Consider the following 27,848-nt stretch of genomic DNA (forward strand, 5'->3'; position numbering starts at 1 on the left):
ATTTATTTATGTCAACTGGAGTTTGTCTAGAGATTTTGTAACGAATACTGTAGATGATGCTGTAGCCTTAGAAAAGGTTTTCACAAATATTTTTGGTGTACTTCAATCAACCAGTATAAAAGCACGATACTGTTGTGTTCCCTGAACAGTTACTGACTGGCTGAAACAATCATTCAAAAATGTTTCAGACTCAATATAGTCTTGCGTTGTGAACGCCAAATTCCAGATGTATTTTCTACTGCCCATTCATTAAGTTGGAGAGGTGTGAGGATTTGGTTCTCATATGGACGTTGTAGGCTGGATCCAGCTGCCAGTCTCTTGACTGAGCCGCCAAATCCATTACAGGGGCCTTTCCCATGCGATGTGGCTGAAAAATGCCACTCTGCATCAACATTGAAGCCTAGCTTGTGTCAACATGCTATTAACGCTTTCACTTTATTAACTTGATTGAAAAATAGGATTTTAAATACCTAACGGTAAATCCTTTTCTCATAGTCCATAAGGGATATTGGGGGAAACTTAGTATGATGGGGTATAGACAGGTTCCAAAAGAGCAAGGACACTTTGAATTTTCTTCACTTGGTGTGCTGGCTCCTCCCCTCTATGTCCCTCCCACAGGCAATTATTGGTTAAAAACGTGCCCGAAGGAGAAAGGGCATATATGAGAGAAGGAAATATGAGAACAGAGTGTGGTGAGATTTAGACACCAGCACACCACTAACATATAACCACCAGCAACAGCTGGGAACAACAGCAGCAACAGCTGAACAGGTAACCACAGAAAAGAGAACCTGCAGAAAAGTCACCGCACTGAGGCGGGCGCCCAATATCCCTTATGGACTATGAGAAAAGAATTTACCGGTAGATATTTAAAATCCTATTTTCTATAGCATCCATAAGGGATACTGGGGGAAACTTAGTATGATGGGAACGTCCCAAAAGCATCCAGATCGGGCGGGAATGTGCGAAGACTGCTGCAACACCGCCTGCCCAAACTGGGTATCCTCTTTGGCCAGGGTATCAAACTTGTAAAACTTAAAAGTGTTCGTCCACGACCAGGCAGCAGCTCGGCATAGTTGCAAGGCCGAGACTCCACGGGCAGCTGCCCAGGAAGACCCCACCGATCTATTAGAGTGGGCCTTCAGAGACTTAGGAACAGGCATAGGCCAGTTGGATAGTACGCCTAATCCAACGAGCAATAGACTGCTTTGAAGCAGGGCAACCCTTCTTCTGCGCATCATAGAGCACGAACAAGGAATCAGTCTTTCTGATCCGAGCTGTCCGATGGACATAGATCTTCAAGGCACGCACAGCATCCAATGCCTCCGGATGAGCAGAAGAACCAGAATCCAACGGAACCACAATAGGTTGATTCAGGTGAAACGTGGAGACCACCTTCGGCAGGAACTGCTGTCTAGTCCGGAGCTCTGCTCTGGCCTCGTAAATGACCAAGTAGGGACTTTTACATGATAAGGCCCCCAATTCTGAGACACGCCTAGCAGAAGCCAGGGCTAGTAACATCACAGTCTTCTATGTGAGGTACTTGTCTTCTACTGTCATCAGTGGTTCGAACCAGGAGGACTGTAGATTTTTCAACACCACATCCAAATCCCAAGGTGCCGTAGGCGGCACAAACGGAGGTTGTATATGGAGTACGTCTTGCAAGAAGTTCTGAACTCCTGGCAACACTGCTAATTTCTTCTGAAAGAAAATGGAGCGCGCTGAAATCTGGACCTTAATGGAACCCAGACGTAAGCCCTTATCCACACCAGCCTGCAGGAAACATAAGAAACATCCCAAGTGGAACTCTGCCGGCAGGTATGTGCATTCCTCGCACCAAGAGACATATCTCCTCCAGATATGATGATAAGTGTTTTGACGTCACAGGTTTCCGGACCTGAACCATGGTAGCAATAACCTTCTTGGAAAGGACCTTGTGAGCTGGGATGTTCCGCTCAACCTTCATGCCGTCAAAGGTAGACTAACGGTCCTTGTTGTAGAAGGTCACTTCGCAGTGGTAGAGGCCAAGGGTCTTCGACGGACATGTCCAGAAGATCCGCGTACCATGCCCTCCGAGGGCCAGTATGGGGAAATTAGAATTGCCTGGACTCCCTGATGTCTGAGGTGTTTGAGCACCCTTGGAAGCAACGGAGTCGGAGGGAAACAGGTAGACCAGCCGGTAAAGCCAAGGCGACATCACTGCATCTACTGCCCTCGCCTGAGGGTCCCTCGTTCGTGAGAAATACTAATGAAGCTTCTTGTTGAGATGAGAAGCCATCATGTCTATCTGTGGGCAGGCCCACCGGTGGATGATCTGCTGGAACACCTGCTGGCGGAGACCCCACTCTCCTCCGGGTGGAGATCGTGACGACTCAGGAAGCCCGCTTCCCAGTTGTCCACTCCCGGAATGAATATTGCGGACATTGCTCTTGAATTTCTTTCTGCTCAGAGGAGTATTCTTGACACCTCTCGAATGCAGGATCTGCTTTTTGTCCCTCCTTGCCGATTGATGTACGCCACTGCAGTGGCGTTATACGACTATACCTGGATCGCATGATCCCTGAGTAGAGGAGAGGCCTGGAGCAGAGCATTGTACATCGCCCGAAGTTCCAGAATGTTGATCGAAAGGAGGCTTTCGTGGGATGACCACCTGCCCTGGAACTGCGCCCCTTGGGTGACAGCTCCCCATCCTCGGAGACTTGCATCTGTCGTGAGAAAATAAGATTTTACTCACCGGTAAATCTATTTCTCGTAGTCCGTAGTGGATGCTGGGAACTCCGTAAGGACCATGGGGAATAGCGGGCTCCGAAGGAGGCTGGGCACTCTAGAAAGATTTATGACTACCTGGTGTGCACTGGCTCCTCCCACTATGACCCTCCTCCAAGCCTCAGTTAGGACACTGTGCCCGGACGAGCTGACATAATAAGGAAGGATTTTGAATCCCGGGTAAGACTCATACCAGCCACACCAATCACACCGTATAACTCGTGATACTATACCCAGTTAACAGTATGAATATAACTGAGCCTCTCAACAGATGGCTCAACAATAACCCTTTAGTTAGGCAATAACTATATACAAGTATTGCAGACAATCCGCACTTGGGATGGGCGCCCAGCATCCACTACGGACTACGAGAAATAGATTTACCGGTGAGTAAAATCTTATTTTCTCTGACGTCCTAGTGGATGCTGGGAACTCCGTAAGGACCATGGGGATTATACCAAAGCTCCCAAACGGGCGGGAGAGTGCGGGTGACTCTGCAGCACCGAATGAGAGAACTCCAGGTCCTCCTCAGCCAGGGTATCAATTTTGTAGAATTTTGCAAACGTGTTTGCCCCTGACCAAGTAACAGCTCGGCAAAGTTGTAAAGCCGAGACCCCTCGGGCAGCCGCCCAAGATGAGCCCACCTTCCCTGTGGAATGGGCTTTCACTGATTTAAGATGCGGCAATCCAGCCGCAGAATGCGCCTGCTGCATCGTGTCACAGATCCAGCGAGCGATAGTCTGCTTAGAAGCAGGAGCACCCAGCCTGTTGGGTGCATACAGGATAAATAGCGAGTCAATTTTCCTGACTCTAGCCGTCCTGGAAACATAATTTTTCAAGGCCCTGACTACGTCCAGTAACTTGGAATCCTCCAAGTCCCTAGTAGCCGCAGGCACCACAATAGGTTGGTTCAAGTGAAAAACTGATACCACCTTAAGGAGAAACTGGGGACGACTCCTCAATTCTGCCCTATCCATATGGAAAATCAGATAAGGACTTTTATATAACAAAGCCGCCAATTCTGATACACGCCTGGCCGAAGCCAAGGCCAATAACATGACCACTTTCCGCGTGAGATATTTTAGATCCACGGTTTTTAGTGGTTCAAACCAATGTGATTTTAAGAAACTCAACACCACGTTGAGATCCCAAGGTGCCACTGGAGGCACAACCGGGGGCTGAATATGCAGCACTCCTTTCACAATGTCTGAACTTCAGGTACTGAAGCTAATTCTTTCTGGAAGAAAATCGACAGAGCCGAGATCTGTATCTTAATGGAGCCTAATTTTAGGCCCATAGACACTCCTGCTTGTAGGAAATGCAGAAATCGACCTAGTTGAAATTCCTCTGTTGGGGCCTTTTATGGCCTCACACCAAGCAACATATTTCCGCCATATGCGGTGATAATGTTTTGCAGTTACATCTTTCCTGGCTTGAATCAGCGTAGGAATGACTTCCTCCGGAATGCCCTTTTCCTTTAGGATCCGGCGTTCAACCGCCATGCCATCAAAACGTAGCCGCGGTAAGTCTTGGAACAGACAGGGCCCCTGCTGCAGCAGGTCCTGTCTGAGCGGCAGAGGCCATGGGTCCTCTGATATAATTTCTTGAAGTTCTGGGTACCAGGCTCTTCTTGGCCAATCCGGAACCACGAGTATCGTTCTTACTCCTCGCCTTCTTATTATTCTCAGTACCTTTGGTATGAGAGGCAGAGGGGGGAACACATAAACCGACTGGTACACCCACGGTGTTACCAGAGCGTCCACAGCTATCGCCTGAAGGTCTCTTGACCTGGCGCAATATCTTTTATAGCTTTTTGTTGAGGCGGGACGCCTTCATGTCCACCTGTGGCCTTTCCCAATGGTGTACAATCCTTTGGAAGACTTCTGGATGAAGTCCCCACTCTCTCGGGTGGAAGTCGTGTCTGCTGAGAAGATCTGCTTCCCAGTTGTCCACTCCGGGAATGAACACTGCTGACAGTGCTAACACATGATTTTACGCCCATCGGAGAATCCTTGTGGCTTCTGCCATCGCCATCCTGCTTCTTGTGCCGCCCTGTTGGTTTACATGGGCGACTGCCGTGATGTTGTCTGATTGGATCAGGACCGGCCGGTTTTGAAGCAGAGGCCTTGCCTGACTCAGGGCATTGTAAATGGCCCTCAGTTCCAGAATATTTATGTAGGGAAGTCACCTGACTTGACCAAAGTCCCTGGAAGCTTCTTCCCTGTGTGACTGCCCCCCAGCCTCAAAGGCTGGCATCCATGGTCACTAGGACCTAGTCCTGTATGTCGAACCTGCGGCCCTCTTGAAGATGGGCACTCTGCAGCCACTACAGTAGAGATACCCTGGTCCTTGGAGACAGGGTTATCAGCCGATGCATCTGAAGATGTGATCCGGACCACTTGTCTAACAGGTCCCCCTGAAAAGTTCTTGCATGGAACCTGCCGAATGGGATTGCTTCGTAGGAAGCTATCATTTTTCCCAGGACTCGCGTGCAATGATGTACCGATAACTGTTTTGGCTTCAGGAGGTCTCTGACTAGAGATGACAGCTCCTTGGCTTTCTCCTCCGGGAGAAACACTTATTTCTGGTCTGTGTCCAGAACCATCCCCAGGAACAGTAGATGTGTCGTAGGAAACAGCTGGGTCTTTGGACTGTTTAGAATCCAACCGTGCTGTTGTAGCACTTTCCAAAATAGTGCTACCCCGACTAGCAACTGCTCCTTGGACCTCGCCCTTATAAGGAGATTGTCCAAGTACGGGATCATTAAAAACTCCCCTTTTTCGAAGGAGTATCATCATTCCGGCCATTACCTTGGTAACACCCTCGGTGCCATGTACAGTCCAAACGGCAGAGTCTGGACTTGGTAATGGTAATCCTGTACCACAAATCTGAGGTACTCCTGGCGAGGATAGTAAATGGGGACATGCAGGTAAGCATCCTTGATGTCCCGGGATACCATGTAATCCCCCTCGTCCAGGCTTGCAATAACCGCCCTGAGCGATTCCATCTTGAACTTGAATTTTTTTATGTATGTGTTCAAGGATTTTAAATATAAAAAAGGGTCACACCGAACCATGCGGTTTCGGTACCCCAAACCGTGTGGAATAGTAACCCCGTCCTTGTTGAAGTAGGGGCACCTTAAGTATTACCTGCTGGGAATACAGCTTATTAATTGCCTCTAGCACAGCCTCCCTGCCTGAGGGAGTTGTCGGCAAGGCATATTTGAGGAAACGGCAGGGGGAAGACATCTCGAATTCCAGCTTGTACCCCTGAAATACTACTTGAATGAAACAGGGATCCACCTGTGAGCGAGCCCACTGATCGCTGAAATTTTTGAGACGGCCCCCCACCGTACCTGGCTACACCTGTGGAGCCCCCGCGTCATGCTGTGGACTCAGAGGAAGCGAGAGAAGAATTATGATTCTGGGAACAGGCTGACTGGTGCAGCTTTTTCCCTCTTCCCTTGTCTCTGTACAGAAAGGAAGCGCCTTTGACCCGCTTGCTTTTCTGAAGCCGAAAGGACTGTACCTGATAATACAGTGCTTTCTTAGTCTGTGAGGAAAACTGAGGTAAAAATATTTCTTCCCAGCTGTTGCTGCGGATACGAGGTCCCAGAGACCATCTCCAAATAATTCCTCACCCTTATAAGGCAGAATCTCTATGCGCCTTTTAAAGTCAGCATCACCTGTCCAGTGACAGGTCTCTAATGCCCTCCTGACAGAATGGACATTACATTCATTTTGGATGCCAGCCGGCAAAATATCCCTCTGTGCATCCCTCATATATAAAACTAGTATGTTTGACAGGGTCACCGACCACGCTGCAGCAGCAGCACGCTCTGCAGGTTTCAGTCTAGTACCTGAGTGTGTAAATACAGACTTCAGGATAGCCTCCTGCTTTTTATCAACAGGTACCTTCAAAGTGGCCGTTCCTAAAACGGCAGTGCCACCTATTTTGACAACCGTGTGAGCGCCTTATCCACCCTAGGGGATATCTCCCAGCGTAACTTATCCTCTGGCGGGAAAAGGTACGCAATCAGTAACTTTTTAGAAATTACCAGTTTCTTATCAGGGGGAACCCACGCTTTTCACACACTTCATTCATTCATCTGATGGGGGAACAAAACACTGCCTGCTTTTTCTCCCCAAACATAAAAACCCATTTTTAGAGGTTAATGTCAGAAATGTGTAACACATTTTTTATTGCCGGGATCAAGTCACGGATGTTCCTAGTGGATTGTGTATATGTCTCAACCTTGTCGACACTGGAGTCAGACTCCGTGTCGACATCTGTGTCTGCCATCTGAATGAGCGGGCGTTTTTGAGCCCCTGATGGCCTTTGAGACGCCTGGGCAGTCGCGGGCTAAGAAGCCGGCTGTCCCACAGCTGTTACGTCATCCACCCTTTTATGTAAGGAGTTGACACTGTCGGTTAATACCTTTTACCTAACCATCCACTCTGGTGTCGGCCCCACAGGGGGCGACATCACATTTATCGGCATCTGCTCCGTCACTATATAAGCCTCCTCCTCAAACATGTCGACACAGCTGTACCGACACACCGCACACACACAGGGAATGCTCTGACTGAGGACAGGACCCACAAAGCCCTTTGGGGAGACAGAGAGAGAGTATGCCAGCACACACCAGAGCGCTATATAATGAGGGGATTAACACTATAACTGAGTGAATTTTCCCCCATAGCTGCTTGTATATACAATATTGCGCCTAAATTTATTGCCCCCCCCTCTCTTTTTAACCCTTTGAGCCTGAAAACTACAGGGGAGAGCCTGGGGAGCTTTCTTCCAGCTGCACTGTGAAGAGAAAATGGCGCCAGTGTGTCTGAGGGAGATAGCTCCGCCCCTTTTCCGCGGCCTATTCTCCCGCTTTTTTCTGGATTCTGGCAGGGGTATTTACCACATATATAGCCTCTGGGGCTATATATTGTGGTATTTTTGCCAGCCAAGGTGTTTTTATTGCTGCTCAGGGCGCCCCCCCCAAGCGCCCTGCACCCTCAGTGACCGGAGTGTGAAGTGTGTATGAGGAGCAATGGCGCACAGCTGCAGTGCTGTGCACTACCTTGGTGAAGACTGATGTCTTCTGCCGCCGATTTTCCGGACCTCTTCTTGCTTCTGGCTCTGTAAGGGGGACGGCGGCGCGGCTCCGGGACCGAACACCAAGGACTGGGCCTGCGGTCGATCCCTCTGGAGCTAATGGTGTCCAGTAGCCTAAGAAGCCCAATCCGGCTGCAAGCAGGCGAGTTCGCTTCTTCTCCCCTTAGTCCCTCGCTGCAGTGAGCCTGTTGCCAGCAGGTCTCACTGAAAATAAAAAACGTAAATCTATACTTTCTTTCTAAGGGCTCAGGAGAGCCCCTAGTGTGCATCCAACCTCGGCCGGGCACAAGATCTAACTGAGGCTTGGAGGAGGGTCATAGTGGGAGGAGCCAGTGCAGACCAGGTAGTCATAAATCTTTCTAGAGTGCCCAGCCTCCTTCGGAGCCCGCTATTCCCCATGGTCCTTACGGAGTTCCCAGCATCCACTAGGACGTCAGAGAAAGGTCCAATCCTGAAGTTCGAAACTCCGGCCCTCCAGGAGATTGGAGGACTGCAGCAATCACAGGAGGAAAACCCTGGCCCTGAGGCGACAGTCGTATCATCCGGTGCATCTGAAGATGTGAACAGTACCATTTGCTCCAGCGGAAAAATTCTGGCATGGAACCTGCCGTATTGGATCGCTTCGTATGAGGTGACCATCTTGACCAATAACCTTACGCAAAGATGGATGGACACTCCAGTAGGCCGGAGCACCATGCGGACCATCTCCTGAAGTGTTCTTGCCTTGTTCTCTGGTAGGAATACCTTCCGTGCAACCGTATCCAGCAACAACCCCAGGAACAGTAGCCGTCGAGTCGGCTCCAGGTGTGACTTCTGTAAGTTGAGGATTCACCCATGGTGTGACAGAAGTTGGATAGTGCGGTCGATATGGAGCAACAAGAGCTCCCTGGATCTTGCTTTTATCAGAAATTCGACCCCCTGGACCCAGAGCTGGAACATCGTCTCCGCAATTACCTTTGTAAACGCGCTCGGAGCGGTGGACAGGCCGAAGGGCAGAGCCTGGAATTGATAATGATTGTCCAAAACCTCAGGTACGCCTGATGAGGCGGCCAATCGGAATATGGAGGTAGGCGTCCTTGATATCAAAGGAAACCATGAATTACTGTTCTTCCAGGCCTGCAATCACTGCTCACAAGGATTCCATTTTGAAGTTTAACACCTTCAGGTAAGGATTCAAGCACTTGAGATTCAAAACGGGCCTTACCGAACCGTCCGATTTCGGCACCACAAACAGGTTGGAGTAATAACCCATGCCGCGTTGTGGTATCGGTACTGGAACAATGACGTGGGACTGGACCAACTTTTGGATAGCCTGTTGCAACGTAACCCGCATGTCCTCCAAAGCTGGTAAGCTTGATTTGAAAAATCGTAGGGGTGGACCACCGTCGAACTCCAGCTTGTAGCCTTGAGAAACGAGATCCCTGATCCAGGTATCCTGGCAGGAAGCCTCCCAGACACGGCTGAAGTGACGCCGTCGGAGCTCTCACTTCGAGCTCCCCTCAGGGTGGGTGGGCCCCGTCATGCTGAGACCTTAGCAGAAGCAGCACCGGTGATCTGTTCCTGAGAGCTGGGGCTTGCAGGTTTTCTTGACTTACATGTGGTGCCTCTAGCTGCATTGGAGGCAGTTCTGTCCTTAGCTCGAAAATCTGTGAGAACGAAAAGACTGGACAGACGGCCCCGGGTAGGAACGTCTCGCTGGCGGGGCCCCAGAGGGGAGAAACGTGGATTTCCCAGCCATAACCTTGGAAATCCAGGTATCCAATTCAACCCCATAGAGCCATTCCCCCATTTCCTTGAGCGAATCACAAAGGACCCGTATAGTGTCCTGAATGTGTTTTAAGAGGGTTACCATAATAACCAAAGGCATATTCCCCGAGAGGTCTCTCTGAATTTGAGTGGCCCAGGAATGAATGGCATGGGTCATCCAGCAACCCGCAATGACCGGCCTTTGCGATAGACCAGCTGCAAACTTTAGCGTAGTTTGACAATTTGACAATTTAGCCAATATGGGCCTTTAATTAATTGTGTTCAATCTTTCCACGGGAGGTGTCAATCAAATATTGTTCTTATTGTTATATTTTATGTGTATTAAATTTGATGCTATTTCTTCATTCTCTCTCATATAAATTCTTTTTAAACATTCTCTTAGCTTGTGGTGATACTCCAGATCAGCTATTGGGAGCTGCTGATGTTATGATATAGTGTCCAGCAACTGTGATTATTGTATACTCTTAATCGGATCCATTTATTAGTCTTTCTTGTGCCTAATATTAATATCTACTGACATCTGAAAAAGGTCGACATGATCATTAGGTCGACATGGCAAAGGTCGACGTGCGTTTTTCAATTTTTTTTTAATTTTTTTTTACTTTTTCATACTTTACTATCCATGTGGACTACGAGCGCAGCAGTGCAAGGCACCTTGCCCGAAGCGAGAGCCACGCAAGGGGACACGGTGCACTAACTGGGGTTGCAGGTCACTTTACGAAGAAAACGACACCAAAAAAACCTAACAAAAATGCATGTCAACCTTTTTCCAAGTCGACCTGCCGACCATGTTGCCCTTTTCCAAGTGTCGACCAATAGTGGTCGATCTAATGAGTGTCAACCTAAATAGGGTTGACCCAACAAACCCATTCCTTTAATATCTATATTATATATTCTCACATGTAGGTATTGTCAAAAAGTAATTAAGAGAATTTACATTTAATTCAAATATTGAGTGTTGTGCTATTTTTAGCTGTTCCTCATATAATTGGATGTAAAAGTCGGCCCTGATTTTTTCAAACGTAGTGCCAACTCCTGTTTAAAATTATTTTTAACTATGAACCCATTATCCTCCCACTTTTACATTTTGACAAATATTTAACATAGACTATTTCCTGAAAAAAATTTCGACGCACTTTTTGAGATAATCATGATCAAAAATTTCAGTTTGCATTTGGAAAAAGTTTTTCCTCACAAAGCCTATTGTGTTGTATATCATAGGAAAGGGCATAAAAAAACACCACTTACCTCTCTAGCTTAATTAGGAGAGCTGCTATGCTACTGAAAATATGCTACTGTAGTTGTGTGTTTTTGACAAATTTTTGAAAACTTTACATAGATATAATTTGAAATTGGCATGAGATATTTAAATACAAATTTTTATTTTTCTTAGACTCCATATATTCTTCTCCATATACCAAATTTGACAAAAATGGTCAAGTAAAATGTTAACGAAAAGTGTGTTGATTTGACACGGGATGACCCGAATAGGAAAGTGGCACATGCCATAAATGGGAGCTTTGGTTGGCTCTCTGCAGTGCATGAAGATTGCTGTGAGAGCAAGCAGATGTAATAGTAGCAATTTTAGTGTTTTCTAAGACATTGCAGTTTGCTGTGATTTATTTTCTAAGTTTAAAAATGGCGGTTTGGCCTATTCCGCTGACTGCTTTTATGATACACTGTTTGGAAATAAAATAGTAAGAGAGAACCGTAAAACTGAGGAAAGATAAGCAAGGTCTCGGTATTAAGACACAGCAAGTCAGAGGGCGGAGGCCAGTAGTAACAAGAGGAGCATAGTGCAGGATTCACCATAATACAGCTGGACAGGGTCTCCATTCCAGATATGGATGAGTCTCACAGGATCCCAATAAAAATCTTACAAAAGATGTAAACCTCCTCGTGGATCACCAGATCTGTTTTCTTCATTGAATTACAAGAAGCAACTTCAGGGACAGATGCATCGATTTTATAATTGAAAATGACTCTACTTAAAGAAGTGAAAGTCCTAGCCGGGTGAACAATTACAAAGCTAATATTTCTTTAAAAAAAAAAAATCTATACAAATTGTACCATTGTCGATGGTTACACCAGCATAGCAAGTAGAACTTTACATTGCATTAAAAAAAATTTCAAGGTAATTGTCAGCCTGCGGAAAATTGAATTCAACAGACTAGGCATTGAACCATACCCTTATTCTATTAAAAAATAAGAATTTACTTACCGATAATTCTATTTCTCATAGTCCGTAGTGGATGCTGGGGACTCCAAAAGGACCATGGGGAATAGCGGCTCCGCAGGAGACTGGGCACAAAGTAAAAGCTTTAGGACTAGCTGGTGTGCACTGGCTCCTCCCCCTATGACCCTCCTCCAAGCCTCAGTTAGGATACTGTGCCCGGACGAGCGTACACAATAAGGAAGGATTTTGAATCCCAGGTAAGACTCATTACCAGCCACACCAATCACACCGTACAACTTGTGATCTGAACCCAGTTAACAGCATGATAACAGAAGGAGCCTCTGAAAAGATGGCTCACAACAACAATAACCCGATTTTTGTAACAATAACTATGTACAAGTAATGCAGACAATCCGCACTTGGGATGGGCGCCCAGCATCCACTACGGACTATGAGAAATAGAATTATCGGTAAGTAAATTCTTATTTTCTCTAACGTCCTAGTGGATGCTGGGGACTCCAAAAGGACCATGGGGATTATACCAAAGCTCCCAAACGGGCAGGAGAGTGCGGATGACTCTGCAGCACCGAATGAGAGAACTCCAGGTCCTCCTCAGCCAGGGTATCAAATTTGTAGAATTTAGCAAACGTGTTTGCCCCTGACCAAGTAGCTGCTCGGCAAAGTTGTAAAGCCCAAGATGAGCCCACTTTCCGTGTGGAATGGGCTTTTACAGATTTTGGCTGTGGCAGGCCTGCCACAGAATGTGCAAGCTGAATTGTACTGCAAATCCAACGAGCAATCGTCTGCTTAGAAGCAGGAGCACCCAGCTTGTTGGGTGCATACAGGATAAACAGCGAGTCAGATTTTCTGACTCCAGCCGTCCTGGAAACATATATTTTCAGGGCCCTGACTACGTCCAGCAACTTGGAATCCTCCAAGTCCCTAGTAGCCGCAGGCACCACAATAGGTTGGTTTAAGTGAAATGCTGAAAACACCTTAGGGAGAAATTGAGGACGAGTCCTCAATTCCGCCCTGTCCGAATGGAAAATCAGATAAGGGCTTTTACAGGATAAAGCCGCCAATTCTGACACGCGCCTGGCCCAGGCCAGGGCCAACAGCATGACCACTTTCCATGTGAGATATTTTAACTCCACAGATTTAAGTGGTTCAAACCAATGTGACTTTTGGAATCCAAAAAAAAAACTACATTGAGATCCCAAGTGCCACTGGAGGCACAAAAGGAGGCTGTATATGCAGTACCCCTTTTACAAACGTCTGAACTTCAGGGACTGAAGCTAGTTCTTTTTGGAAGAAAATTGACAGGGCCGAAATTTGAACCTTAATGGACCCCAATTTCAGGCCCATAGACACTCCTGTTTGCAGGAAATGTAGGAATCGACCCAGTCGAATATCCACCGTCGGGCCTTACTGGCCTCGCACCACGCAACATATTTTCGCCAATTGCGGTGATAATGTTTTTGCGGTTACATCCTTCCTGGCTTTGATCAGGATAGGGATGACTTCATCCGGAATGCCCTTTTTCCTTCAGGATCCGGCGTTCAACCGCCATGCCGTCAAACGCAGCCGCGGTAAGTCTTGGAACAGACAGGGTCCTTGCTGGAGCAGGTCCCTTCTTAGAGGTAGAGGCCACGGATCCTCCGTGAGCATCTCTTGAAGTTCCGGTTACCAAGTCCTTCTTGGCCAATCCGGAGCCACGAATATAGTGCTTACTCCTCACCATCTTATCAATCTCAGTACCTTGGGTATGAGAGGCAGAGGCACATACCCTGACTGGTACACCCACGGTGTTACCAGAGCGTCTACAGCTATTGCCTGAGGGTCCCTGGACCTGGCGCAATACCTGTCGAGTTTTTCCCAACGGTTTATAATCCTGTGGAAGACTTCTGGGTGAAGTCCCCACTCTCCCCGGGTGGAGGTCGTGCTGAGGAAGTCTGCTTCCCAGTTGTCCACTCCCGGAATGAATACTGCTGACAGTGCTATCCCATGATTTTCCGCCCAGCGAAGAATCCTTGCAGCTTCTGTCATTGCCCTTCTGCTTCTTGTGCCACCCTGTCTGTTTACGTGGGTGACTGCCGTGATGTTGTCCGACTGGATCAACACCGGCTGTCCTTGAAGCAAAGGTCTTGCTAAGCTTAGAGCATTGTAAATGTCCCTTAGCTTCAGGATATTTATGTGAAGTGATGTCTCCAGGCTTGACCATAAGTCCTGGATATTCCTTCCGTGTGTGACTGCTCCCCAGCCTCGCAGGCTGGCATCCGTGGTTACCAGGACCCAGTACTGAATGCCGAATCTGCGGCCCTCTAGAAGATGAGCACTCTGCAACCACCACAGGAGGGACACCCTTGTCCTTGGTGACAGGGTTATCCGCTGATGCATCTGAAGATGCGACCCGGACCATTTGTCCAGCAGGTCCCACTGGAAAGTTCTTGCGTGGAATCTGCCAAATGGGATTGCTTCGTAGGAAGCCCCCATTTTACCCAGAACCCTTGTGCATTGATGCACTGAGACTTGGCTCGGTTTGAGGAGGTTCCTGACTAGCTCGGATAACTCCCTGGCTTTCTCCTCCGGGAGAAACACCTTTTTCTGGACTGTGTCCAGGATCATCCCTAGGAACAGAAGACACGTCGACGGAACCAGTTGCGATTTTGGAATATTGAGAATCCAATCGTGCTGCCGCAACACTATCTGAGATAGTGCTACACCGACCTCCAACTGTTCCCTGGATCTTACCCTTATCAGGGAATCGTCCAAGTAAGGGATAACTAAAATTCCCTTCCTTCGAAGGATCATCATCATTTCGGCCATTACCTTGGTAAAGACCCGGGGTGCCGTGGACCATCCCTACGGCAGCGTCTGAACTGATAGTGACAGTTCTGTACCATAAACCTGAGGTACCCTTGGTGAGAAGGGTAAATTTTGACATGAAAGTAAGCATCCTTGATGTCCCGAGACATCATGTAGTCCCCTTCTTCCAGGTTCGCAATCACTGCTCTGAGTGACTCAATCTTGAATTTGAACCTCTGTATGTAAGTGTTCAAAGATTTTAGATTTTAGAATCGGTCTCACCGAGCCGTCTGGCTTCGGTACCACAATAGTGTGGAATAATACCCCGTTCCCTGTTGCAGGAGGGGTACCTTGATTATCACCTGCTGGGAATACAGCTTGTGAATGGCTTCCAAAACTGCCTCCCTGTCCGAGGGAGACGTCGGTAAAGTCGACTTTTGGAAACGGCGAGGGGGAGACGTCTCGAATTCCAATATGTACCCCTGAGATATTACCTGAAGGATCCAGGGGTCTACTTGCGAGTGAGCCCACTGCGCACTGAAATTCATTGAGAACGGGCCCCCACCGTGCCTGAGCTTGTAAAGCCCTAGCGTCATACTGAGGGCTTGGCAGAGGCTGGAAAGGGTTTCTGTTCCTGGGAACTGGCTGATCTCTGCAGCCTTTTTCCTCTCCCTCTGTCACGAGCAGAAAAGAGGAACCTTTTGTCCGCTTGCCAACAAAGGACTGCGCCTGATAATACGGCGTCTTATTTTGAGAGGCGACCTGGGGTACAAACGTGGATTTCCCAGCTGTTGCCGTGGCCACCAGGTCTAAAAGACCGACCCCAAATGTCCCCTTTCAAAGGCAATACTTCCAAATGACTTTTGGAATCCGCATCACCTGACCATTTTACTGGTAGAATTGGACAACGCACTTATACTTGATGCCAGTCGGCAATTATTCCGCTGTGCATCATGCATATATAGAAATGCATCTTTTAAATGCTCTATAGGCAATAATATACTATCCTTATCTAGGATATCAATATTCCCAGTCAGGGAATCCGACCATGCCAACCCAGCACTGCACCTCCAGGCTGAGGCGATAGCTGGTCGCAGTATAACACCAGTATGTGTGTAAATACCTTTTTTTGGATACCCTCCTGCTTTCTATCAGCAGGATCCTTAAGGGCGGCCATCTCATGAGAGGGTAGAGCCCTTGTTCTTACAAGCGTGTGAGCGCCTTATCCCCCCTAGGGGGTGTTTCCCAATGCATCCTAACCTCTGGCGGGAAAGGGTATGCAGCCAATACTTTTTAAGAAATTATTAATTGTTATCGGGGGGAAACCCACGCATCATCACACATTTTATTTCTCAGATTCAGGAAAACTACAGGTAGTTTTTCCCTCACCGAACATAATACCCCTTTTTTTGGTGGTACTCGTATTATCAGAAATGTATAAAACATTTTCCATTGTCTCAATCATGTAACGTGTGGCCCTACTGGAAATCACGGTTGTCTCTTCACCGTCGACACAGGAGTCAGTATCCGTGTCGGCGTCTGTATCTGCCATCTGCCTGACGGCCTATGAGACGTCTGGACAGGCACAAGCTGAGTAGCCGGCTGTCTCATGTCAACCACTGTTTTTTTATATAGAGCTGACACTGTCACGTAATTTTCAACAGTACATCCACTCAGGTGTCGACCCCCTAGGGGGTGACATCACTGTTACAGACACTCTGCTCCGCCTCCACATCATTTTCCTCCTCATACATGTCGACACACACGTACCGACACCCAGCACACACACAGGGAATGCTCTGATAGAGGACAGGACCCACTTAGCCCTTTGGGGAGACAGAGGGAGAGTTTGCCAGCACACACCAGAGCGCTATATATGTATAGGGACAACCTTACAATAAGTGTCTATCCCTTATAGCTGCTTATATCTGTTATTTTGCCAAATAAGTGCCCCCCTCTCTTTTTTACCCTGTTTCTGTAGTTGCAGGATGCAGGGGAGATTCTGGGAGCCTTCCTACCAGCGGAGCTGTGTGGGAAAAATGGCGCTGTGTGCTGAGGAGATAGGCCCCGCCCCCTTCACGGCGGGCTCTTCTCCCGCTTTTTACTGGAAAACTGGCAGGGGTTAAATACATCCATATAGCCCAGGAGCTATATGTGATGTATTTTTCGCCAACTAAGGTAAATTCATTGCTTCCCAGGACGCCCCCCCCAGCGTCCTGCACCCTCAGTGACCGGAGTGTGAAGTGTGCTGAGAGCAATGGCGCACAGCTGCAGTGCTGTGCGCTACCTTATGAAGACAGGATAGTCTTCTGCCGCCGATTTATGGACCTCTTCTTGCTTCAGCATCTGTAAGGGGGCCGGCGGCGCGGCTCCGGGACCCATCCATGGCTGGGCCTGTGATCGTCCCTCTGGAGCTAATGTCCAGTAGCCTAAGAAACCCAATCCACTCTGCACGCAGGTGAGTTCGTTTCTCTCCCCTAAGTCCCTCGATGCAGTGAGCCTGTTGCCAGCAGGTCTCACTGAAAATAAAAAACCTATTTAAACTTTTACTCTAAGCAGCTCAGGAGATCCACCTAGATTGCACCCTTCTCGTTCGGGCACAAAATCTAACTGAGGCTTGGAGGAGGGTCATAGGGGGAGGAGCCAGTGCACACCAGCTAGTCCTAAAGCTTTTACTTTGTGCCCAGTCTCCTGCGGAGCCGCTATTCCCCATGGTCCTTTCGGAGTCCCCAGCATCCACTAGGACGTTAGAGAAATAAGCATTTCTTCTTTACAGTAGTATTAAAGATTAATGTGAAATGGTTTTAAATAGAAAGTTATTTTTTAATGAAACCTTGAAATCTATATACCGCTGAGTTGAAGAACCACTATATGTATGTATGTATGTATGTATGTATGTATGTATGTATATTTATATATATATCTATATATATATATCTATATCTATCAGGCTTAAAAGGACATTAGATGCAGGAAAAAGCTAGCAGTTATTTGTGTGCGTGCATTCCAACTGGGGTGACATTTTTTGTCCTCCAAGAGAAATGTTATATAGATAGAGCACCCAAAAATGTATCCCCTATCTATTAATCAGATTAATTTCATTAAAAAAACAATACATATAGCAAATAGAAGTCTTACCTGTCCAAACCATCCCAGCGGTACCCAGGCAAAATGTTAAATCTATTTGGTGGAGGGTTTGGACCCTTATATCTTGGCCGCTCTGGAAGAGAGAGTGAAAAAGTCAGCATCACACTATAAATCTGCAGCAATATAACACTTAAAACTGAACGTTGCTACGGTGGAACATTATAAGAATAATAAACATTAAAGTTGTCCTCTGCTGGGCAGTACTATTGCGCTTATGTACACTGGTCATAACTGTAAAGTTTCAAATCGTTTATAAACATATTCCATCACCCAAACAAATTCACCTGTCCATTGCAACCACAGCCAATCAGGTAACTCATAAGGAGAAACTTCTACAGTGTCTTATGTACCAAGTGCAGTTCTCAGACTGTAGGAAAGACTCAGCATTCAGAACAGTGTGTATATAGATAGATAGATAGATAGATAGATAGATAGATAGATAGATAGATAGATAGATAGATAGATAGATAGATAGATAGATAGTTTGGATGAAAGAACCATTTGTTACTAAGGATGATATATATGCTAAGCAAGGGGATAACAGATGTTCTCAGTCAGAATAGGATTCTTCAGGGACTTTAGAAGACGCCTCTAGTAAGGAATCTGGAGAGAGCAGAAGCACCTAGACAAGTGTTTCCCAACTCCAGGCCTCAAGGAAACCTAACGGTCAGTGGGGTAATTCAGAGTTGATCGCAGCAGCAAATTTGTTAGCAGTTGGGCAAAACCATGTGCACTGCAGGGGGCAGATATAACATGTGCAGAGAGAGTTATGGGCCCTACACACTGTCGACATGACTGCACGATATGAACGATCTCGTTCATTAATGAACAAGATAACGTTCATATCGTGCAGTGTGGAGGCTCCAGCGATGAACGATGCGCGGCCCCGCGCTCGTTCATCGCTGATCCCCCGTCGGCTGTACATGCAGGCCAATATGGACGATCTCGTCCATATTTGCCTGCACTTCAATGCAGCGGGTGACGGGGGAGTGAAGAAACTTCACTGCCCCCGTCACTGCCCCCCCACCGCCGGGTCGCCCGTCGGCCGTATCCGCCAGCGTGTAGGGCCTATTTGATTTGGGTGGGGTGTGTTCAAACTGAAATCTAAATTGCAGTGTAAAAATCAATCAGTATTTACCCTGCACAGAAACAATATAACCCACCCAAATCTAACTCTCTCTGCACGTGTTATATCTGACACACCTGCAGTGCACATGGTTTTGCCCAATTGCTTACACATTTGCTGCTGCGATCAACTCTGAATTACCCCGAATGTTTCCATGTCTCCTCACAGACTCACAAGAGAAATAATTAGTACCACCTACACCTGTGCTCCAGCATGAACACATGCACTGTAACTGTATCCTAATGACTGAAGTTGGGAAACAATGATCCTAGGAGGATTAATCTGGATAATATAGAAACCTTTGTCAAACATATATACTAAGTGCATGGGTTTAAATGGTGCAACATGGTACTAAATCAGATAGCACAATTCCCCTTGAAGATGGAGGTCCTCTTAGACATCAAATTTCTTCAGAAGCCACACTGAAGTCAGATAAATCCATGTCGTCAGTGTCCACAGCCCTCAGACTACGGGACGAGAAACTCCATATGGATACCCAAGAGAAAGTAAACAGGCAACAGCTCTTACAAGTGAGGGAATAATACAGAGCTGAACAAGATTCCCAAGTGATTCTTCTTTAGACACCACTGTTTCTATAGAAAAGTCTAAGGCATCAGCTGCAGTGGCTAGAACAGCTTCTCACTGGTTATGTTTCTGAGGAGCAGACACTCAGCCTAAAAAGAGCTCCTCTGAAGGGGACCTTCCATGAGAAGCCGAATTGGACTGTATGTTACAAAAGTTCTCTAGAGGGAAATCAGTCAGTTTGACACAGGAGTGAAGCGATAAGCCGGAGAGTAACAAGAACTATGGTGCAAGGAACTTTTAAATACATACAAGCATAATGTGTTCCAAAGAGCCAGTCCAACTTTATTGCCAAACGTTTTATTAACATTTCATATAAGTTGGGAGAATGTATCCCCTTACCCACAATCGGCGGAAGTATCTACATTCTATACATATAGTGCATCCAGAAAGTATTCACATCGCTTCACTTTTCCCACATTTTGTTATGTTACAGCCTTATTCCAAACTGGAATAAATTCATTCTTTGGCAGCAATTACAGTCTCAAGTCTTTTTGAATATGATGCCACAAGCTTCGCACACCTATCTTTGGGCAGATTCGCCCAGTCCTCTTTGCAGCACCTCTCAAGCTCCATCAGGTTGGATGGGAAGCGTCTGTGCACAGCCATTTTCAGATCTCTCCAGAGATGTTCAATCGGATTCAAGTCTGGGCTCTGGCTGGGCCACCCAAGGACATTCACAGAGTTGTCCTGAAGCCAGTTCTTTGATATCTTCTGTGTGCTTAGGGTCACTGTCCTGCTGAAAGATGAACCGTCGCCCCAGTCTGAGGTCAAGAGCGCTCTGGAGCAGGTTTTCATCCAGGATGTGTCTGTACATTGCTGCATTCATCTTTCCCTCTATCTTGACTAGTCTCCCAGTTCCTGCCGCTGAAAAACATCCCCACAACATGATGCTGCCACCAACATCTATGTTTCTATGAATTAAGGTTCAAAAAGGGTTGCGATTACCTAAAGGATAAAAAAAAATAAGAATTTACTCACCGGTAATTCTATTTCTCGTAGTCCGTAGTGGATGCTGGGAACTCCGTAAGGACCATGGGGAATAGACGGGCTCCGCAGGAGACTGGGCACTCTAAAAGAAAGATTAGGTACTATCTGGTGTGCACTGGCTCCTCCCTCTATGCCCCCTCCTCCAGACCTCATTTAAGGAAACTATGCCCGGAAGAGCTGACACAACAAGGAAAGGATTTGGAATCCAGGGTAAGACTCATACCAGCCACACCAATCACACCGTACAACTTGTGATAACCATACCCAGTGAACAGTATGAACAACAACTGAGCCTCAGTAACAGATGGCTCATTAACAATAACCCATTAGTTAAGCAATAACTATATACATGTATTGCAGAGAGTCCGCACTTGGGACTGGCGCCCAGCATCCACTACGGACTACGAGAAATAGAATTACCGGTGAGTAAATTCTTATTTTCTCTGACGTCCTAGTGGATGCTGGGAACTCCGTAAGGACCATGGGGATTATACCAAAGCTCCCAAACGGGCGGGATAGTGCGGATGACTCTGCAGCACCGAATGAGCAAAGGCAAGGTCCTTCTCAGCCAGGGTATCAAACTTGTAGAACTTAGCAAATGTGTTTGAACCCGACCAAGTAGCAGCTCGGCAAAGCTGTAAAGCCGAGACCCCTCGGGCAGCCGCCCAAGAAGAGCCCACCTTCCTTGTGGAATGGGCTTTTACTGATTTAGGATGCGGCAATCCTGCCGCAGAATGAGCTTGCTGAATCGTGTTACAGATCCAGTGCGCAATAGTTTGCTTTGAAGCAGGAGCACCCAGCTTGTTGGGTGCATGCAGGATAAACAGCGAGTCAGTTTTCCTGACTCCAGCCGTCCTGGCTACATAGATTTTCAAAGCCCTGACTACATCTAGTAACTTGGAGTCCTCCAAGTCCCGAGTAGCCGCAGGCACCACAATAGGTTGGTTCAAATGAAACGCTGATACCACCTTAGGGAGAAATTGGGGACGCGTCCTCAAATCTGCCCTGTCCATATGGAAGATCAGATTAGGGCTTTTACATGACAAAGCCGCCAATTCTGACACACGCCTAGCCGAAGCTAAGGCCAATAGCATGACCACTTTCCACGTGAGATGTTTTAGCTCCACGGTCTTAAGTGGCTCAAACCAGTGGGATTTCAGGAAATCCAACACAACGTTAAGATCCCAAGGTGCCACTGGAGGCACAAAAGGGGGCTGAATATGCAGCACTCCCTTAACAAACGTCTGAACTTCAGGCAGTGAAGCCAGTTCTTTTTGAAAGAAAATAGATAGGGCCGAAATCTGGACCTTTATGGATCCTAATTTTAGGCCCATAGTCACTCCTGACTGTAGGAAGTGCAGGAATCGACCCAGCTGGAATTCCTCTGTAGGGGCCTTCCTGGCCTCACACCAAGCAACATATTTTCGCCATATACGGTGATAATGTTGTGCTGTCTTTCCTAGCCTTTATCAGCGTAGGAATCACTTCATCTGGAATGCCCTTTTCCGCTAGGATCCGGCGTTCAACCGCCATGCCGTCAAACGCAGCCGCGGTAAGTCTTGGAACAGACAGGGCCCCTGCTGTAACAGGTCCTGTCTGAGAGGCAGAGGCCATGGGTCCTCAGATCATTTCTTGTAGTTCTGGGTACCAAGTTCTTCTTGGCCAATCCGGAACGATGAGTATAGTTCTTACTCCTCTCTTTCTTACTATCCTCAGTACCTTGGGTATGAGAGGAAGAGGAGGGAAAACATAAACCGACTGGTACACCCACGGTGTCACTAGTGCGTCCACAGCTATCGCCTGAGGGTCCCTTGACCTGACGCAATATTTTTTTAGCTTTTTGTTGAGGCGGGACGCCATCATGTCCACCTGTGGCCGTTCCCAACGGTTTACAATCTGCGTGAAGACTTCTGGATGAAGTCCCCACTCTCCCGGGTGGAGGTCGTGCCTGCTGAGGAAGTCTGCTTCCCAGTTGTCCACTCCCGGAATGAACACTGCTGACAGTGCTAGCACGTGATTTTCCGCCCATCGGAGAATCCTTGTGGCTTCTGCCATCGCCATCCTGCTTCTTGTGCCGCCCTGGCGGTTTACATGGGCGACCGCCGTGATGTTGTCTGATTGAATCAGCACTGGTTGGTTTTGAAGCAGGGGCTCTGCTTGACTCAGGGCGTTGTAAATGGCCCTTAGTTCCAGTATATTTATGTGTAGTGAAGTCTCCTGACTTGACCACTGTCCTTGGAAGTTCCTTCCCTGAGTGACTGCCCCCCATCCTCGGAGGCTTGCGTCTGTGGTCACCAGGACCCAGTCCTGTATTCCGAATCTGCGGCCCTCGAGAAGATGAGCACTCTGCAGCCACCACAGCAGAGACACCCTGGCCCTTGGGGACAGGGTGATCAACCGATGCATCTGAAGATGCGATCCGGACCATTTGTCTAACAGATCCCACTGAAAGATCCTTGCATGGAACCTGCCGAAGGGAATTGCTTCGTAAGAAGCCACCATCTTTCCCAGGACTCGCGTGCAGTGATGCACCGACACCTGTTTTGGTTTCAGGAGGTCCCTGACCAGAGATGACAATTCCTGGGCCTTCTCCATCGGGAGAAACACCTTCTTCTGTTCTGTGTCCAGAATCATGCCCAGGAAGAGCAGACGCGTCGCAGGAATCAGCTGCGACTTTGGGATATTCAGAATCCAGCCGTGCTGTTGCAACACTTCCCAAGAAAGTGCTACGCTGACTAACAACTGCTCTCTGGACCTCGCCTTTATAAGGAGATCGTCCAAGTACGGGATAATTATAACTCCCTTCTTCCGAAGGAGTATCATCATTTCGGCCATTACCTTGGTAAATACTCTCGGTGCCGTGGACAGACCAAACGGCAACGTCTGGAATTGGTAATGACAATCCTGTACCACAAACCTGAGGTACTCCTGGTGAGGTGGGTAAACGGGGACATGCAAGTAAGCATCCTTGATGTCCAGCGACACCATAAAATCCCCCTCTAACAGGCTTGCAATAACCGCCCTGAGCGATTCCATTTTGAACTTGAACTTCCTTATATAAGTGTTCAAGGATTTTAAATTCAGAATGGGTCTCACCGAACCGTCTGGTTTCGGTACCACAAACATTGTGGAATAGTAACCCCGTCCCTGTTGAAGGAGGGGAACCTTGATTATCACCTGCTGGAGGTATAGCTTGTGAATTGCCGCCATTACTACCTCCCTTTCCCTGGGAGCAGCTGGCAAGGCTGATTTGAGGTAACGGCGAGGGGGAGTCGCCTCGAACTCCAGCTGGTGTCCCTGAGATACAATTTGTACCGCCCAGAGATCCACTTGTGAGCGAACCCACTGGTTGCTGAAGTTTCGGAGACGCGCCCCCACCGCACCCGGCTCCGCCTGTGGAGCCCCAGCGTCATGCGGTGGACTTAGAGGAAGCGGGGGAGGATTTTTGTTCCTGGGAACTGGCTGCCTGGTGCAGCTTACTTCCTCTAACCCTGCCTCTGGGCAGAAAGGTGCGCCTCTGATCCGCTTGCCTTTCTGAGGCCGAAAGGACTGTACATGATAATACGGTGCTTTCTTAGGCTGTGAAGGAACCTGAGGTAAAAAAGTTGACTTCCCGGCTGTTGCCGTGGATACGATGTCCGAGAGACCGTCCCCAAACAATTCCTCACCCTTATAAGGCAAAACCTCCATGTGTCTTTTAGAATCAGCATCACCTGTCCACTGCCGAGTCCATAATACTCTCCTGGCAGAAATGGACATTGCATTAATTCTAGATGCCAGCAGGCAAATGTCCCTCTGTGCATCCCGCATATATAAGACGACGTCTTTTATATGTTCTATGGTTAGCAAAATAGTATCCCTGTCGACGGAATCAATGTTGTCTGACAGGGAATCAGACCATGCGGCTGCAGCACTACACATCCATGCTGAAGCAATAGCAGGTCTCAGTATAGTACCTGAGTGTGTATACACAGACTTCAGGATAGCTTCCTGCTTTCTATCCGCAGGCTCCTTTAAGGCGGCCGTATCCTGAGACGGTTCCTCACACAATTCATTTAATTCATCAGATGGGGGAAAAGTCACTGGCTGCTTTTTCTCCCCAAACATAATACCCTTCTTGGTGGTAACCGGGTTAATATCAGAAAATAAGAATTTACTTACCGATAATTCTATTTCTCATAGTCCGTAGTGGATGCTGGGAACTCCGTAAGGACCATGGGGAATAGCGGCTCCGCAGGAGACTGGGCACAAAAAGTAAAAGCTTTAGACTAGCTGGTGTGCACTGGCTCCTCCCCCTATGACCCTCCTCCAAGCCTCAGTTAAGATACTGTGCCCGGACGAGCGTACATAATAAGGAAGGATCTTGAATCCCGGGTAAGACTCATACCAGCCACACCAATCACACCGTACAACTCGTGATCTGAACCCAGTTAACAGTATGATAACCGTAGGAGCCTCTGAAAAGATGGCTTCCAACAATAAACAACCCGATTTGTTTGTAACAATAACTATATACAAGTATTGCAGACAATCCGCACTTGGGATGGGCGCCCAGCATCCACTACGGACTACGAGAAATAGAATTATCGGTAAGTAAATTCTTATTTTCTCTGACGTCCTAGTGGATGCTGGGAACTCCGTAAGGACCATGGGGATTATACCAAAGCTCCCAAACGGGCGGGAGAGTGCGGATGACTCTGCAGCACCGAATGAGAGAACTCCAGGTCCTCCTCAGCCAGGGTATCAAATTTGTAGAATTTAGCAAACGTGTTTGCCCCTGACCAAGTAGCTGCTCGGCAAAGTTGTAAAGCCGAGACCCCTCGGGCAGCCGCCCAAGATGAGCCCACCTTCCTTGTGGAATGGGCTTTTACAGATTTTGGCTGTGGCAGGCCTGCCACAGAATGTGCAAGTTGAATTGTACTACAAATCCAACGAGCAATCGTCTGCTTAGAAGCAGGAGCACCCAGCTTGTTGGGTGCATACAGTATAAACAGCGAGTCGGATTTTCTGACTCCAGCCGTCCTGGAAACATATATTTTCAGGGCCCTGACTACGTCCAGCAACTTGGAGTCCTCCAAGTCCCTAGTAGCCACAGGTACCACAATAGGTTGATTCATGTGAAACGCTGAAACCACCTTAGGGAGAAATTGAGGACGAGTCCTCAATTCCGCCCTATCCGAATGAAATATCAGGTAAGGGCTTTTATAGGATAAAGCCGCCAATTCTGATACGCGCCTGGCTGAAGCCAGGGCCAACAGCATTACCACTTTCCATGTGAGATATTTCAAATCCACTGTGGCAAGTGGTTCAAACCAATGTGATTTTAGGAACCCTAAAACAACATTGAGATCCCAAGGTGCCACTGGAGGCACAAAAGGAGGCTGTATATGCAGTACCCCTTTGACAAACGTCTGAACTTCAGGCACTGAAGCCAGTTCTTTCTGGAAGAAGATCGACAGGGCTGAAATTTGAACCTTAATGGATCCTAATTTTAGGCCCATAGACAATCCTGCTTGCAGGAAATGTAGGAAACGACCCAGTTGAAATTCCTCCGTAGGGGCCTTCTTGGCCTCACACCACGCAACATATTTTCGCCAAATGCGATGATAATGTTTTGCAGTTACATCCTTCCTGGCCTTGATCGGGGTAGGGATGACTTCATCTGGAATGCCTTTTTCCTTCAGGATCCGGCGTTCAACCGCCATGCCGTCAAACGCAGCCGCGGTAAGTCTTGGAACAGACAAGGTCCCTGCTGGAGCAGGTCCTTCCTTAGAGGTAGAGGCCACGGGTCCTCCGTGAGCATCTCTTGCAGCTCCGGGTACCAAGTTCTTCTTGGCCAATCCGGAGCCACGAGTATCGTTCTTACTCCTCTCCTTCTTATGATTCTCAGTACTTTTGGTATGAGAGGAAGAGGAGGGAACACATATACCGACTGGAACACCCACGGAGTTACCAGAGCGTCCACCGCTATTGCCTGAGGGTCCCTTGACCTGGCGCAATATCTGTCCAGTTTCTTGTTGAGACGGGACGCCATCATGTCCACCTTTGGTTTTTCCCAACGGTTTACAATCACTTGGAAGACTTCTGGATGAAGTCCCCACTCCCCCGGGTGGAGGTCGTGTCTGCTGAGGAAGTCTGCTTCCCAGTTGTCCACTCCCGGAATGAACACTGCTGACAGTGCTATCACATGATTTTCCGCCCAGCGGAGAATCCTTGCAGCTTCTGCCATTGCCCTCCTGCTTCTTGTGCCGCCCTGTCTGTTTACGTGGGCGACAGCCGTGATGTTGTCCGACTGGATCAATACCGGTTGACCCTGAAGCAGAGGCCTTGCTTGACTTAGGGCATTGTAAATGGCCCTTAGCTCTAGGATATTTATGTGAAGAGACGTTTCCATGCTTGACCACAAGCCCTGGAAATTTCTTCCCTGTGTGACTGCTCCCCAGCCTCTCAGGCTGGCATCCGTAGTTACCAGCATCCAATCCTGAATGCAGAATCTGCGGCCCTCTAGAAGATGAGCCTTCTGTAACCACCACAGGAGAGATACCCTTGTCCTTGGAGATAGGGTTATCCGCTGATGCATCTGAAGATGTGATCCGGACCATTTGTCCAGCAGATCCCACTGAAAAGTTCTTGCATGGAATCTTCCGAATGGAATCGCTTCGTAAGAAGCCACCATTTTTCCCAGGACTCTCGTGCACTGATGCACTGACACTTGTCCTGGTTTTAGGAGGTTCCTGACTAGCTCGGATAACTCCCTGGCCTTCTCCTCCGGGAGAAACACCTTTTTCTGGACTGTGTCCAGAATCATCCCTAGGAACAGTAGACGTGTTGTTGGAATCAGCTGTGATTTTGGGATATTTAGAATCCACCCGTGCTGACGTAGCACTACCTGAGATAGTGCTACTCCGACCTCTAACTGTTCCCTGGACCTTGCCCTTATCAGGAGATCGTCCAAGTAAGGGATAATTAATACGCCTTTTCTTCGAAGAAGAATCATCATTTCGGCCATTACCTTGGTAAAGACCCGTGGTGCCGTGGACAATCCAAACGGCAGCGTCTGAAACTGATAATGACAGTTTTGTATCACAAACCTGAGGTACCCTTGGTGAGAAGGGTAGATTGGGACATGGAGATAAGCATCCTTGATGTCTAGAGATACCATATAGTCCCCTTCTTCCAGGTTCGCTATCACTGCTCTGAGTGACTCCATCTTGAATTTGAACCTTTTTATGTAAGTGTTCAAAGATTTTAGATTTAAAATTGGTCTCACCGAGCCGTCCGGCTTCGGTACCACAAACAGCGTGGAATAATACCCCTTTCCCTGTTGTAGGAGGGGTACCTTGATTATCACCTGCTGGGAATACAGCTTGTGAATAG

General features: G+C 47.8%; 1 protein-coding gene across 2 annotated transcripts in view; it reads right to left on the reverse strand.

Moving 5' to 3' along the window:
• BUD13 (BUD13 homolog) overlaps positions 1–27,848 on the reverse strand; it is a 162,449-nt gene that overhangs the window by 23,806 nt on the left and 110,795 nt on the right. For both annotated transcript variants that reach the window (XM_063943284.1, XM_063943283.1), the window contains exon 10: positions 17,765–17,846. In XM_063943284.1, coding sequence (XP_063799354.1) covers positions 17,765–17,846 — 82 coding nt within the window. The remainder of the gene's footprint in view (positions 1–17,764; positions 17,847–27,848) is intronic.

Source organism: Pseudophryne corroboree, chromosome 10, assembly GCF_028390025.1.
Source record: "Pseudophryne corroboree isolate aPseCor3 chromosome 10, aPseCor3.hap2, whole genome shotgun sequence".
Taxonomy (NCBI): Eukaryota; Metazoa; Chordata; class Amphibia; order Anura; family Myobatrachidae; genus Pseudophryne; species Pseudophryne corroboree.